The sequence below is a fragment of the Mauremys mutica genome, chromosome 24, assembly GCF_020497125.1.
Source record: "Mauremys mutica isolate MM-2020 ecotype Southern chromosome 24, ASM2049712v1, whole genome shotgun sequence".
NCBI classification, from domain to species: Eukaryota; Metazoa; Chordata; order Testudines; family Geoemydidae; genus Mauremys; species Mauremys mutica.
The window spans coordinates 12,449,478-12,463,307 of NC_059095.1; the positions used below are offsets into that span (position 1 = coordinate 12,449,478).

At 55.8% G+C, this 13,830-nt stretch overlaps 1 protein-coding gene across 2 annotated transcripts in view; it reads left to right on the forward strand.

The window, feature by feature from the left end:
* The first annotated feature begins 3,052 nt into the window (after positions 1 to 3,052).
* NFIC (nuclear factor I C) overlaps positions 3,053 to 13,830 on the forward strand; it is a 142,454-nt gene continuing 131,676 nt past the window's right edge. Inside the window, exon 1 of one of the 2 annotated variants that reach the window (XM_044998991.1) lies at positions 3,053 to 3,485. In XM_044998991.1, coding sequence (XP_044854926.1) covers positions 3,456 to 3,485 — 30 coding nt within the window. In that variant the 5' untranslated portion in view covers positions 3,053 to 3,455. The remainder of the gene's footprint in view (positions 3,486 to 13,830) is intronic. The other variant, XM_044998992.1, reaches the window with a different exon arrangement.

A 13,830-nucleotide genomic window follows, 5' to 3' on the forward strand; every position in this document is an offset into this window, starting at 1 on the left:
TGCCTGAGCTGGCCCGGCTCTGCCCGGCTCTGCCCGGGGGGGGCCGGAGCGCGGTCCCCCCCCCCCCCGGTGCGAAAGGCACAGCCGCCTCTCCCCCGCCCCCAGCCCGCGTGCCAGCTGCAGGAGCAGCAGCGTCTCTAACCAGCTGGCAGCCCGGGCCTGCCAGCGCCAGCAAAGTTCAGGGCTCGCAGGCTGCTCGGGGGAGGGAGACAGGCCCATACCCCGCGGATCCGGCCCCCCCCCTTGCTGATCTGGGCTCTCAAACGCGGTGTTTCAAAGCGGAGCCACCGCAGCACCAGAGAAGCGAATTTCAGTTCTCGTTCCAAAAATAGCCTCGAGGTTTGGGGGCTGTTTTGTTATTATTTTTTTTTTAGTACAGAAGAGATTTTACAAAACAAAACAAAACAAAAACCCACCCCCGTTCTCCGAGCAAATCTGCTGCTTTGGCCTTTTTGTTTGGCTCTGCTAGTTGCTGAGAAATAAACACCCCCCAGACAGGGGCTTTCAAAAATGTTACCAGGACCCAGCTCTGTTCCACGCCGACCCAAAAGTTTTCTTGTTTTAATGCAACATTTTGACGAGGGCAGGGGGAGAAAACCTCAGCGCCGCTCGCCGCCGCTGCGATGAAAGGGGCTGGCCTGCAAGAGACGCTGGGTTCTTCTAATGATGCTTCCAAAAAAACTTGGACCCAAACTAAAATCCCTTTGACCTTAGAAGCGAAAGAGAAGGTGGTTTGTCCACGTACCGAGGGGAAAACCATGGGGCGGCTGGCGTATGCAGAGCGAGCTGGCTGCCGCAGTGGGTAGGTGTTTAACACAGAACATCTCACCCTGGGCCTGCTCTCCCATCGACCCTATCAGCTCCAGGCCTTCCCGACTGCACCGCCGAGGGGAGAAGCGAGGGAGCCTCCCCGCCTCCTCTCTCCCCGCAGCGCTTAGCAACTTCGGGACTTGCAAACTTTGCAGCATCGAGTGAATTTGGGAATCTCTAGCGAACCCTCCCCGCCTGCAATACGCTGCAATACGCAGGAAATCAACCGCGCAAAGTACTTTCTTCTGCAGAAAATCCTTTGCGGGGAGGGGGGTGACCTCTGGAATTTTTTTGCAGCGAGAAGCACTGTGGGATTTGGAAAAGCAAAAGTGTCAGGGGGGGAACGAGGGTTTGTAATTGGCCGTGGAGATGCTATGATTAATTAGGCGTCTAAACTAGCAGGAAAATAAGGTGACTGGATTTTTGTCCTTATAATTCGAAGTAGGTGCCACTGCATTTCGGCGGCTGTAGCTGCAAAGCGGCGGCTAGTCCATATCACACCCCGAATAGACACACGCAGACAATGCGGGTCCAAACTCGTTTTAATATTCGCCCCCCAAGTGCTGCAAAATCCCCGAACCCCGAGAGGACGCTTCCCGTTTTCTTCTTGCTTAATAAGGCCACTGCTAAGATCAACGCAATTTAGAAAGAAGTTGCGGGACAGTCGATCAAAAATCGCAACCCTCGAGAGTCTGACATGTTGCCATGGGAGAGCAGGGCTGAGGTCTCACTTTCAGAATTATGAAGCAGGGATTCCCTTTGGTTTTTCTGTACGTGTCTTCCCCCCCACCCCATTAGTTTTATTAAAGCCTCCAGAATTTTTTGGTGGTTGTTTTCGCCGCTTCATGCAGCCAGAATTTGTGGTTTGGAGTTTGCAGCTTGACTGGGGCGGGTGTTTTCTTTGCTGTTCTCGTTGCGCTGTTTGTGTGGAGGAAGGAGGCGAAGTGATGTTACTAATTTTGAACTGAGCAAGTGTCCCCCCCCCCCCGCCACCCCCCCCCCCCTCGGCTTTGCAAACTCTTAGCCGCGGCTGGACTCAAGGAATCTAGGAACCCGACAGATGTGCCCGCTAATGCTCACCTGTCGCTGAATGGCCTCGCCCCCCCTCGCCCACTGCGAAACCGGAGCGGCCCGAGGAGTTCACTCGCCTGCTGCAGCAAACAGCAAACGAAGTGACTACGCTAAAGCCTGCGGAGTGAGCGGGGTTCGGGGTGTGACTGGCCGGCTCGCAGGGTGTGATCCCAGGGGGGCCCTGCAGAAAGGCGGCTGCCGGGGGGGCTGGTGACAGCGCGATTAGAGCCCCGCTTGGCTGTTGATTTGGCACTAACATTTCCCAGGGCCGCTCCGGCCTGTTGCGCTGGGGACCGGCTCTGTAGATCCGGATTTTGCTCTCGGAGCCGCTTCTCTGCACTAGGCGCCCGTGCTGGGCTGAAGGGGGACACCGGGGTGGGGGGCTCGGGCTGCCACTTGCGTGTCCGGGCTCGCTTCTGGTCTGGTCTCTTTCCCCCTAAGCGGGCGCCGGGCTGGTCGGAAGGAGAGTGACCCGCAGGGGCGGTTAGGCGCGTCTGGGTGGTTGTTGTTGTTTTGTCTACGTGCCCTGGGTCCAGATGTTAACAGAAGATCCCCCCCCCCCGCACACACACATCATATCGGGCGATGCCCTTCCGCCAGCTCCAACCCCCCCCCCCCTCATCCAGAGCCACCCTTGGGTGCCTTCCCGGGCGTGTTGGCCTGGGGCAGTTCCCGCCGGGGAAGACGCATGTGTCTGGCTGGCTACTAGATACAGAGTTGACAATGTGTTAGCAGCAAGGAGTGAAACTCGAGGGGGGAGCGGGCTGCGTGTGCGTGTGTGTGTGTGTGTGTGACACACACCCCATCCCTGACACAGTGACTTCCCCAGAACCTCCAGCCACTGGGGCTTCCATCCTCAGCGCCTCCACGGCCGCCCGCCCAGCAGACGAATATGAATCTGCAGTTTTGATCCCAAGGGCTCTGCCCAGCCGCTCCGCAAGCCCTGGCATCTCCCAGCCACCCTGTGCCCCCCCCCGCCCCGGAACCGAGGCATTCCCCCACATCGCCCCACTCTGCCCCCCCCCCCGACTCCCAGCGCGGCTTCGCCCTGCAGCGGCGCAGCGATGTCAGCCAAAAGGGGGATCCTGCATCTTTAAATGGGATGTAATATTTTGGGATGGGCTTTTTCATAACGTCACTTCATTCCTCGCTCCTTTTTTTTTTTCATTTTCTCATTCTTTCTTTCCTCTCTCTCTCTCGTGCCCGTGTCTCCAATGGAGCGAATTTCCCTCTAACTTCCCCGATCGCTCCCCCTCTGCCCCCCTCCACTTTGTATTTGGGGGGGCTCTTCTAGGGGGGTCGGAGATCTATACCCCCCCCCGGCTGAGGATGAGTCTTTTTCGTCTTAAATTTCGGGTTGATTTTTTCCCCTCTTAAAGTTGGATCTTTCGCTCTCTCTTGATTTTGGGGTCCCGCCCGACACCCCCCCCCTCCCGCCTGCGATCCATCCCCAGAGAAGAGAGATTCCGGAGAAGGAGACGGGGAAAAACTGCTACAGCCTTCGAAATGACTCAGTAACTTTTGCGCCCTGGGTCTCTCTGCTGCAATTAGTCAGTTTCCCAGATCGGCTCGGGATGTATTCGTCTCCTCTGTGCTTAACTCAGGTAACAGCCCCCCGTGTCCCCCCTCCCCAAACCCCCTCCGGCGGCTTCCCTCCGAGCCCCTGCTTCACCGCTGGCTCTGTGCTTGGTCGCTGGGACGCGGACAGAGAGGGATTCGCTGCCCCTGCGGAGATCGGTGGGGTTCTCGGTGGAGCAATTTCTCTGCCACCATTAGTGCAAAATAGTTTTACAGTTAAAGAAAAGGGCGGGATTTCTGGTGTGTGTAAAGATCCGGGCTGTCTGCAGCGGGGATGACGCTCGGGTCTTGCCGCTGTTTTTATTAGGCGGGGGGTTGTTTTTTCTGTCTAGTGATTCTCCCCCCCCCCCTTCACTTTCACTGGGGCTGGGTTCGCAGGGTTGCGAGTGTGGTTGTTGTTGTTGTTGTTTTGTCATGCGGCGGGAGGTGGGTGGGTGGGTGCACGGAGACTGCAGGGTTTGGGGGGGCATTTGGGGAGAGAGGGGGGATGGGGGGCATTTGGGGTGTAATTAAAAAGCGCGACGGGCAGCTCGCAGCCGGCTCGCCTCGGGGCACTCATGGGCATTTAGAGGGGAAAGAATCGGCCTATAACTAATTGCTTTCAGCCGCCCCCCCCCCCAGTAATACACGTGAAACTTTCCTCTGCACCGAACGGCACATGCCTCCCCCCAGGCCTGGGCTTGCGGGGACGGGCACGATGGGGACAGTTTTTCTTCGAAATGATCTAACTTTGTACGAAGTTGGAATCACGTGTGTGTGTGTGTGTGTGTGGACTCTCTACGAGCAACGCTGTGTGTGTCTCTCTCTGTGTGTGTGTTATTTTAGGGGATACTCTGTGCACCGTGGCTAGTGTGTATTGTGTAAGTCACAAATATTCACGGCGTGTGTTGTGTGTGATATTCTGAGGGATCATATTTTCTTGGTGTATATTGTGTTTGTGTTAAAATATGGATTATGCGTGTGTTGCTTTAAATGAGAACCTATTCATTGTGGGTGGCTGTGTTACTCTGGGTGATAAAATAGGCTCTGGGTGTTGTGTATTTTATGTGCATGTTATTTTAAAGGGGGTGGCAAAGATCACTACCTGTGTTGTGCATTGTGTTACTCTAGGTCATCAAATAGTCCCTCTCTGTGTGTTGTTTTAGGGGATCACTGAGACTGTTGTGTGGGTTTGTGTTATATTGGGTTATAACATATAGACCGCAGGTATTACTTTAGATCACAGCATATTGGCCCTGTGTTGTGTGTGTGTTAGTTTATAAAACATAGGCTGCAATATGATATGTGGGTGTTCTTTTAGGTTCTGTTCACAGTTGGTGTTGCGTGTGTTATTTGACAGGAGAGACTATTCCCTGGTTGCGTTGTGTGTTACCGTTGTGGGCTCTCTGAGTGTGTGCTTTGTGCGGTTTCTTTTTGTGAATAAAATATTCGCTTGAAAGTTTCTTTGCATGTTCCACCAAAACTCGGCAGAGGCAGGGCCACGTTGGAGGGGGAGGCTGGATCGCTTGCTCTGTCCATATTGATTCTTGATATTTATTTAATTATTGAGCAGCCAGCCCTCCCTTTGCGTCTGAGTGACTCTTTCCCTGCTGCGGGGCCCACTTGCTCCAGCGAAATCAGGGGTCCGCAACCTTTCAGAAGTGCTGGGCCGAGTCTTCATTTGTTCACTCTGGTTTAAGGTTCCGCGTGCCAGTAACACATTTTAATGTTTTTAGAAGGTCTCTTTCTATGTCTATAATATAGAACTAAACTATTGTTGTATGTAAAGTAAATAAGATTTAAAAAATGTTTAAGAAGCTTCATTTAAAATTAAATTAAAATGCAGAGCCCCCCGGACGGTGGCCAGGCCCTGGGCCGTGTCAGTGCCCCTGAAAAGCAGCTTGCGTGCCATAAGTTGTCTACTCCTGAATCTCTCCTCCCTCTGCTCCTTAGCGACTGTGAGGGTCTGTGCTAGGCCTGGGAGCTCCACTGAAAAGAGGGAAGGAGAAAGGGCAAGGACCGAAGGCTCGGTCTGCTCTGGGGTCCCAGCCCCTCAGCTCCCCAGCTGCCCCCCAGAAGGAGGGTGATGTCAGTGGGGCAGGAGACTAGCAAGACACCCCGCTCGCTTCTCCTTCCATCTGCCAGTCAGTCCCTCTGGGGCTGGACTTTCCTGTGGCTTTAACCTGATTCTTGCTTCCCGTTCTTGCAACCCCCACATCAGGTCACCTGCTGCCCCCTGCACTGGGTGTGGGTCGGGGCCCACAGATCTGCACCCCCGGGGAGACAGACACGCCACAGGGACAGGAGGATCCCTGCGGCTTAGCTGACCACCCAGGAGGCAGTGCCCGGGAGCAGGCTCACCTCCCCTGTCTTAGGTGTCGTGCACATTGCAGCCGTGTTCCACCTGCCTGTGTCTCTTGGAGAAAGGGGGAGAGAAGCCCCTGGGTTTTGATCTCGCCTCTTTTACTGGCGTTAGTATTTCTGGGCAGTTCCCGAGACAGGCCTCAGGTTCCAGCCCCAGGAGCCCAGGCGACGGTCGTCCCCCCTACATTTTGCAAATAAGGTAACTGAGTTTGCACAAGGCCGCGTCTGGAAATAGAACCCAAGGGTCTCAGATGCCAAAGCTGCATCTCAGCGACTCAGCCATGCTGCCTTTGGGAGGGAAGGTGCCAAATCTGTGTGCTTGACTTTGCTGGCTGCAATCATTGCTCTAACCACTAGACCATGCTCTGCTCACCGCTCCAGGAAGGGAACCCGCCTGATACCCTACCACAGCCACGCACTGTGTAGCCTGCTGGCAAAGCGTGTGTCCTGTCCCTCTCTGGAGCTGCAGTGGGACAGGCCTGTGGCTGGAAACGAAGGGCCTAGATTCGCAGACGGCTGTTGAGCCAGGACGGTGTGTGAGCACGTAGTTAAGCACACAGGCGAGAGGCTGCAGAATTAAGGTTGCATGAGTGACATTAGCTGTGGTGCTTCCTCAGTTCTGACTTTCTAACCTTAAAGATCTTTAACCCAGCAGCTCTCTCCTTCTCTCCGTCCTGCCTCTCCCCATGCACACGCCTCGCCCCCTAGACAGCCCCTCCTAGGTTAGCACTTGCCAGGGACCAGATGTCTTGGGGGGCTGGTAGTGGCCTGTCAGTCACCACTAGCCCAGTGCAGCAAGGACAACAATTGTGCCCATCGAGTGGGTCTCTCCCACCGTGGCACGGGACTGAGACAAGCCAGCAGCAGAAGCTCCCACGCATGCCCGGCAGGGAGCCTCGTTTGGCTTCGGGAGCTGCCAGAATGGGCCAAACCCTCACCTGATCCCCGCCCTCCTGGTGATGTGGACCTGCCCCAGGTTTGGGCTTTGCGGGGCTCCCTCTGCCCTCGCTTGTGGGCCAGAAGAGTCCCCCCGACGAGCAGCAGCTCTGGGATCGTCCCTTCCCTGCCAGAGCTCGTCCAAGGCACTAAAATAGCCCTGGCACCTCCGCCTAGTGCAGCGCTGGCCAGGGCTCTGCAGTGCTGGGCTTGGTTCCGATCCAGAAGCACAATGACGCGATTGCACACGGTCCAGCTCTCTCTCCTTGACATGGGGCTTCCCTCCACCGAGACCCAGGTTCACTCCTGTCCCCTCGGACAGCAGCGTGAGCTAGCGGTTAGTGCACCGCACTCTCAGCTCTGCCGCTGGCTCCTGGGGTGTGACCTCAGGCAAAACACTTCCCCCTCTGTGCCTTGGTTTATCCATCTGTAAAATGGGGACAGTGATAGTCACCTACCCACGGGGGGGGGGAGCTCTGAGGCTAAATTAATAACTGCAAAGTGCTTTGAGATCCTCAGCTGGACGGTGCCTTAGATGAGCAATTTATTATGAGTGCAATTAATTATTATTATTAATGCAAGGAGCCTCTAGTATGTGCAATACGCTCGGCCTGCAGAAGCAAGAAAGCATGTGACCTGCTGATTAATTATTATTTATTATTATTTCTGGTTGAGTCCATCCACCCCCTGGTTTGCAGATAAGGTAGGACTGTCCCAGCCAGGGGTAACTCTAGATAATACTGAGTCCTGCCCTGAGGGCAGGGGACTGGACTAGACGACCTCTCGAGGTCCCTTCCAGTCCTATGATTCTATGAACTCTTACCCTGAATTCCTAAAGCTACTTCTGAGCAGCGAATATTTCCCCTTTGAAATCCGTCAGAGGCACCAAATCACAGTCTCTCCCCCTGCTTCTCTCCCTCCCCCCCCCAAAAAAAAGAAAAGAAAAGAAAAATGCTCCTGGGGAAGATTCCTATAGCCTAAGGCCAGAGGGACCACTGGCTCCTTCACAGCACAGGCCAGAGAATCCACCCAGGGGTTCCTGCATCGAGCCCACGGCAGCTTCAGCTCCCACCTCTGGCCCTTGTGCAGTCAGTGACCAGTGCCTGGGAGCGTAAAGCACCTGCCGTGCTGGAGGGCAGGAGAATTGGGCCTCTGGCGTTCGCTCCCTCGTTGTTATTCTAGTTCTTGGCCTGGGACAGGCTTTTCCTCTGGGTTTACCCCGCATCAGGGAATCCCATATCAGCTGCGCTTTCCTCTTCTGCAGAGGGGTTTGGTCACGTTTCCCGGATGCTCGTCTCCGGTCTTGGTCCCACGTTTGGTGTCGCAGAGCTGAGGAGACGCTTGCAGGGTTTCAGAGACGAGCAGAGTGAAGTTCAGGGCCATAATCTGCATTCGGGTGGCAGTCTGGAGGTGCCTGGATCCCGGGTTCTGGGTGGACCCACCTCTGCTTCTGGGGAAGATCCAGGGAACTAACCGTGTGCAACCGCTGACCAGGGGAGCCCTGTATGGGTATTTAAACCTCCCAGAGAAGGGGGTCGCTGCCCAGCATCACCCAAGGGGTAGGAGCCGTGGGGGGAAGTATGTGGTTAAAAGGAAACGCAGCACCTGTGTGGGGAGCAGTGCGGCTTTGGACTGGGTGTGTGTGGATGTGTGGGAAGGTGAAATCGGGCTTTCCCATGTGTCATTGCTACAGCTCTCTGAGACTGACCTTGGCCTGGGGAACCACATGATCTTGTCGTCTCACTTGATAAGCCCCCACCTTCTGAGCCCCCGGCCCTTGAATTCCCCCCCCCCTTGGCTAGGTCTTTATCTGGGTGGAGGAGGGACAGGAGATGTGCTTGGTGGTTGTGCTGTTTTGTCCTCGTTCCACAGCCCATGTGGGGGCTTGTGTGAAGGGGGTCGGTTGCCCAGCTCCACTCACGTTGAGGCTGTGCTGGTTTACTCCCGCTGGGCCCATTCATGCCTTCAGCCCAGCGACACCTGACTTACCGTGGCGTCAGGCGGAGGAGCACCAGGTCCCCCGGGTGTGGGCATCCGTGAAGAAAATAGTCCTTCCTAAGAGGGAGTGCCTTGAAAAACTCACTTCAAATGAACCTCAGTTGAATTGTGCTGGAAAATGACTTGGCAGGGCTGGTGGCTCCGAGCCCAGGTCTGAGAGTGCTGTCTGGCTTGGCTCCAGGGCCCTGCGGGGCTGGGCTCAGGTATTCAAAAAGGGGAGCCCTGGTACCTCTTTGCAAGGGGAGGTCAGAGGAGATGAGACAGCCGCTCAGGCAGTGAATTCCAGCAGTGATCTCAGATCATGTGCTGAAACATGAGGGGTAACTAGCTAGGAACTCGTGGGTTGTGTGTGTGGGGGGGAAGGTTGCAACATACTTTCGATTCTCCCATCTGCTGCGCATTGTTTGGGAAAAACAATGGGCCCCTTCTTTAAATGTAACCTTGGCGATTCTCTCTCTCGCCCATGTCACGTTCTCCCACTGTCTGTGCCCACCCTCCACCGTGCAGGCCGGGGGCTCGGCCACGTCTCCCAGCCGTGCCCTCATGCTCTGCAGTGGCTTAGCAGAGATTTGGCTCCTTCTGCCTGGTCTAATTTTAAAAGCTGGGTCGGTAAAAATAGATCCCCTTTTTAGTGCAATTTATGAACCCGGATACGAGCAGGCAACAGAGCCTGCAGGGAGCTCAGATCTGGAGCTGGGGAGACATGGGGTGCAGGGACGGGTCGGATCAGTAACATGGAGATGGCAGGGTCTTGCACTGCGCGTTTCAGTGTATGGTTGTATATGTGAGTGTCTGTGCATCCGAGCTAGCTTCCTCTCTCAGCTCCCCCAGGAAATTCTAGTGACTTCCGGGGAGTCGGGTCCTCCGGGATACATCACAGACTGTTTAGTTACCTCCTTTGGACACTGTTTGTTTAAAACCAGTGACCAGATGTGATTCTGGTTTACAAACTGCGTCAGTTCCGATGGACTCACACAGTATAACTAAGAGCTGACTTGGGCTCCATACATTAAATTATTAACCCTCATCTGGGTTACCAAAATACCCTTCAATAATTAATGTTAGGCATCTAATTTTCTTTTCCTCCTTTCTGCGGTTGGTTTATTTGCAGCATTTTGCTCAGCCTGGCAATGAAAACAGACTCCTCAGACTCTCATGTGCTGGCACCATACTGCAATGTTTGGGTTGCTAAGCTCCAAAGAGCGGGTGGGGAGATTACATTAAAATAAAAAAACCGGCTTCCAATGACATTTGGGGGAAAATCAAGAGAGGATTTCTATTAATCGGAGAGTTTAATAAACAAAATCTCAATGTCAGGCCTGAATTTCCTGACAGTGTCTCTTTAAGGGCGCTGGGAGCTGATAAACATGGTCTGTGGCTTTATTTTAGGGCATGCTGGTTACAGGAGCATTCTGGGAGCTGTAGTTCAAATGGGCTCAGTGACCTCGCTTCCTGGTGTTGCTCACTTTTACTCTTCCCAGAGGCTCGGGCGGTTCAGTTAGTGCTGGTCCCTAGCAGTGAAATCAGGATCTGGATGAGGAATGTTGGGAGGTTATAGCTGGGTGCTGGAGCCAGCCTCATCGCTGAGTCGAAACGTAGAGGTGACCCGAGGAACAGAGAAATGGGCCTTGTGCACCGGTTCCTTTGCGTCCTGGCGATGGCTAAAGAGGGCTTGGGAGTTGTTTTATGTTCTCCTTGGTTTTTTTCCATGAGAAGCTCAGGTCCCGTCTAGTGTGGAATAGTCTGTGCATAAATGAAAGTCGGGTTGTTGAGCGAGGGAGAGATTTGTAGGTGCACGGCTGTAACTATACAGGTGTACGTTAAATCTGTCCTCCCCCTCCCCCACCCCCAGTGTGGACACAGTTACCTTGGACTGGAAGGGCTAAGACACCTTTACACCCGCACCCACACCCGGGCTTGTGAGATGTCACAGTCCCGACGTTGCTGTACTGGGAAAAGTGCCGCGTGTAGAGCAGGCGGTTTAACGCCGAGTTAACCCAGGCTCTGAACCTGGCATTGCCCCTACCCTGCTCCTGTCCACAAACAAAACCCTCTCCCCCAAGAGGGGTGGTGTTTGAGCCCTGTGCTGAGCCGCCCGGCCGGAGGTGGCTGCCCTGCCCTGACTCAGGCTGGGAACCCGCTTTGCAATGTGACTGAGGCCAAACCGCTCTGTGCTGCTAGTCCTCCAGCGCCTGCCCACAGTTCCCCGCTGTGCCCAGTAGGACAGGCGGCGTCTCCCACAATTGGCTGGGAAGGAATCACCGACCAGCTCTGCTCACTGCAGCAGGGAGCCCCCGGGATACGTCCTAGCAACATGTGGGGGAAGCGCAGTGCCAGCGAGGGGACAGCCGCGTGGGCAGGGCTTTGCAGCAGGGCTGCTCACAGCCAGGCAAGGCTCAGACCCAGGCGCCGAGCGCGCCGGGTGCTCTGCGGTGGCTTTGGTTTGGTTTGATTCACCCCCGGTGAACTCCAGCGGTGGAGAAAGCCTTTGCTAAAGACTGAGCACCCTGGGTAGGGAGGGTACAAGACGCATCCTAACAAGGCCTCCACATTCCCGCGATACCGGACATTTCGGCACTTCCCTCCCCTGCCTGCCTGCCTGCCCCGCCCCCAGCAGCATGCCTATTATGCACAGTGCGTGCGAGGTCACGCTGGTGGAGCCGGAGCGGTGCACTCTTCCAAAGGGCGTCCCCCGTCCAGTACCGGACAGAACCATGTCTGGTTATCGCCCGGTACCGGAGAGGGGACAGAGCAGCCCAAAGGAGACCCCGTCTGGTGTAAAACCGGGCAAGTGGCCATCCTATCTCCAGCAACGCCAGGGACAATCGAGCGGACGTGCCTGATACTTACCCAGTAAAACCAAGCGCAGTGTGTGTGGGGGGGCCTTGCCAGGCTTTCTTGAGCGATCCCTTTCAAAAGGAGGTGGGTCCATGTGCTATTTAAAGACCCCAGCCTAATTCTTCTCCGGTGAGAGAGTTCGAGTCCCCGTCCTCTGCTGTTCCTGGTGCCTTGAACTCTGTTCTGGTGGGCGGCGATGCCACTGGAACAGCCCAGCGGGTTTACTTCGTTGCAAACCCTGGTGCTGTAAAAGGGAGTTGAAGATGGGAAGGCTATTATCCACTGTATTCGAGAACAGCCCCAGTGACCCCAACCGCTGTGCCCTTTACACACACGTGGTGAGAACGTCCCTACTCCTGGCACTCACAATCTAAACAGACAAAGGGAAACCGAGGCACGGAAACGTCCCTAAGTTCACAAAACAGGTCAGTGGCTGAACCCATCACAGCACCCTCTTTTCCGGGCTCCCCAGTCTAGTGCCCAAACCCCAAGACCATAATGACTTGAGCTCACGTGACTTTATTCAAACACACAAAAAGTTGGGTGACATTTGCCCTGCCGATCGCATCTCATTGGTGCAGCTCATTTGGCCGCGCGGTTTCCATATAGACCCTGGGGGTGAACTGCAGCCGCGTGCAGAGTCAGTGCCGGGGCGAGGCAGGGCTCGAGCCCTGGTCTGAGGTCTCGGTGGGGACCTCGCTGAATGCTGGAATGCACAGTGGGGAGCTTCACCCCGTCGGAACAAGAGGCCAAAACAAAACTCCCTCGCCAAACTTTGGGCGAGTTTTGACCTGGGGCTGAACTTTGTGGTTCAGGTTCCCTCTCTAATTATAAGGAGATCATCAGAGTCAGGCCCTCTATTTCTGATCCCAACATTTTTTGAAGGCACACGCCCACCCCATGCGTTTTATAAGCCTGTAATTTTTCAGCTGGCAGATCCGGCCTGGCAAACAAGCCACTGGGACTTTCCTTTCTGGGTTTGTGTTGTCACCAGGGATACGGCCGACTCCCTTGGAGTTGTGGGTAGCTGATTCTCTGTGTAGCGCCAGAGTAAATCACTTCAGTTTATTCTGGGGCTCTCAGCTCTCGCCCGCGTCACGTGGGCTGGGAATCTTTCCGTCTCACTCACGGCCAGTGGATTAATTTGTCCCTGTTCATTTCCCTCCCCCTTCCCCAGAAGCGCCGGGATTCTGTCTGTGCGATGGGGTGTGGCCGCCCAGCATGGCAGCCAGCAGTTGGGATGGCTCGGCCTGGCACTGGCTTCTCCCCCTTCTCCCACCAGATCCGAGCGGTTGGAGGCCGCAGCAGCTCTGGTGTTTGCTGCATCACCTTTCCAGACGGGCATGGGGGGGCATTTCAGTCATCCCTGACCTGTCAGGGGCTGGGTTTTCCAGACCCCTGCCCCCCGCTTCACTCTCACCCAGCCTATCGGTTCCCCTCCCCCCGTACACCCCAGATAGCCCAAGCTGCCCTTGTTTGGCCCAAATCTCTGAGGACACTCGATTTTCCAGCCTCTGGTTTGCAGCGTCTCCTCCTCTCCCCCAGTACAGCCTGGGTGCTGGAGAGCGAGACTCTGAACCCCCCGCGATGGTGGCTGCAGTGACACAGGAGGACGGGCACCGAAAGCAGCAGGGGTCAGCTGGGGGGCGGGAACGGCAAAGGAAATACTCCCAAGCCCAGCGTAACGCTCCCCGCTGCGCCTCTTCCTGGGCGCTGCCGGAGTGTCGGTAATTACCCGCGCGCACGGCTGCACGGCCGCGTGGTAGGGGGAGCAGCCAAACCCTTGTGGGGACAGTTCCCCTGCTGATCCTGCTCTCACTTTGTTCCCACACGGGCTGAGCCGGACGCTCGGGTCTCCTGCCGTCAGCACGACTCCCGCAGCCAGGGCCACCAGCTCCCGGGCTACGAGCGTGTCTGTCGGCAGAGCCATCGCTCGCCCCCCACCAGCCCTACCGCTCCCGGCCTGTAGCTTGTCTTGTAGGATCGCCCCAGGAGATACTGGGTGTTCGCTACACCGAGGGGTGGGGGGGGAGGGGTTATCGTTCTGACTTTCTGAGCCCGCTCTGCTGCTCTGAATTCTCCGCCTTTGCGCCTCTCTCTCAGCCTGAGATTTTCTCAGGCTTGGGCAGGTTCCTAGGCTGGGGAATCCCAGCGTTTAAGGCCAGAAGGAACCACCAGATCAGATGCTCTCCCCTGTCTCAGCAGCCTGCTGGGATCCACTCAGAGACGCAGCCGCTAGCTTGTGGCTTGGATGGA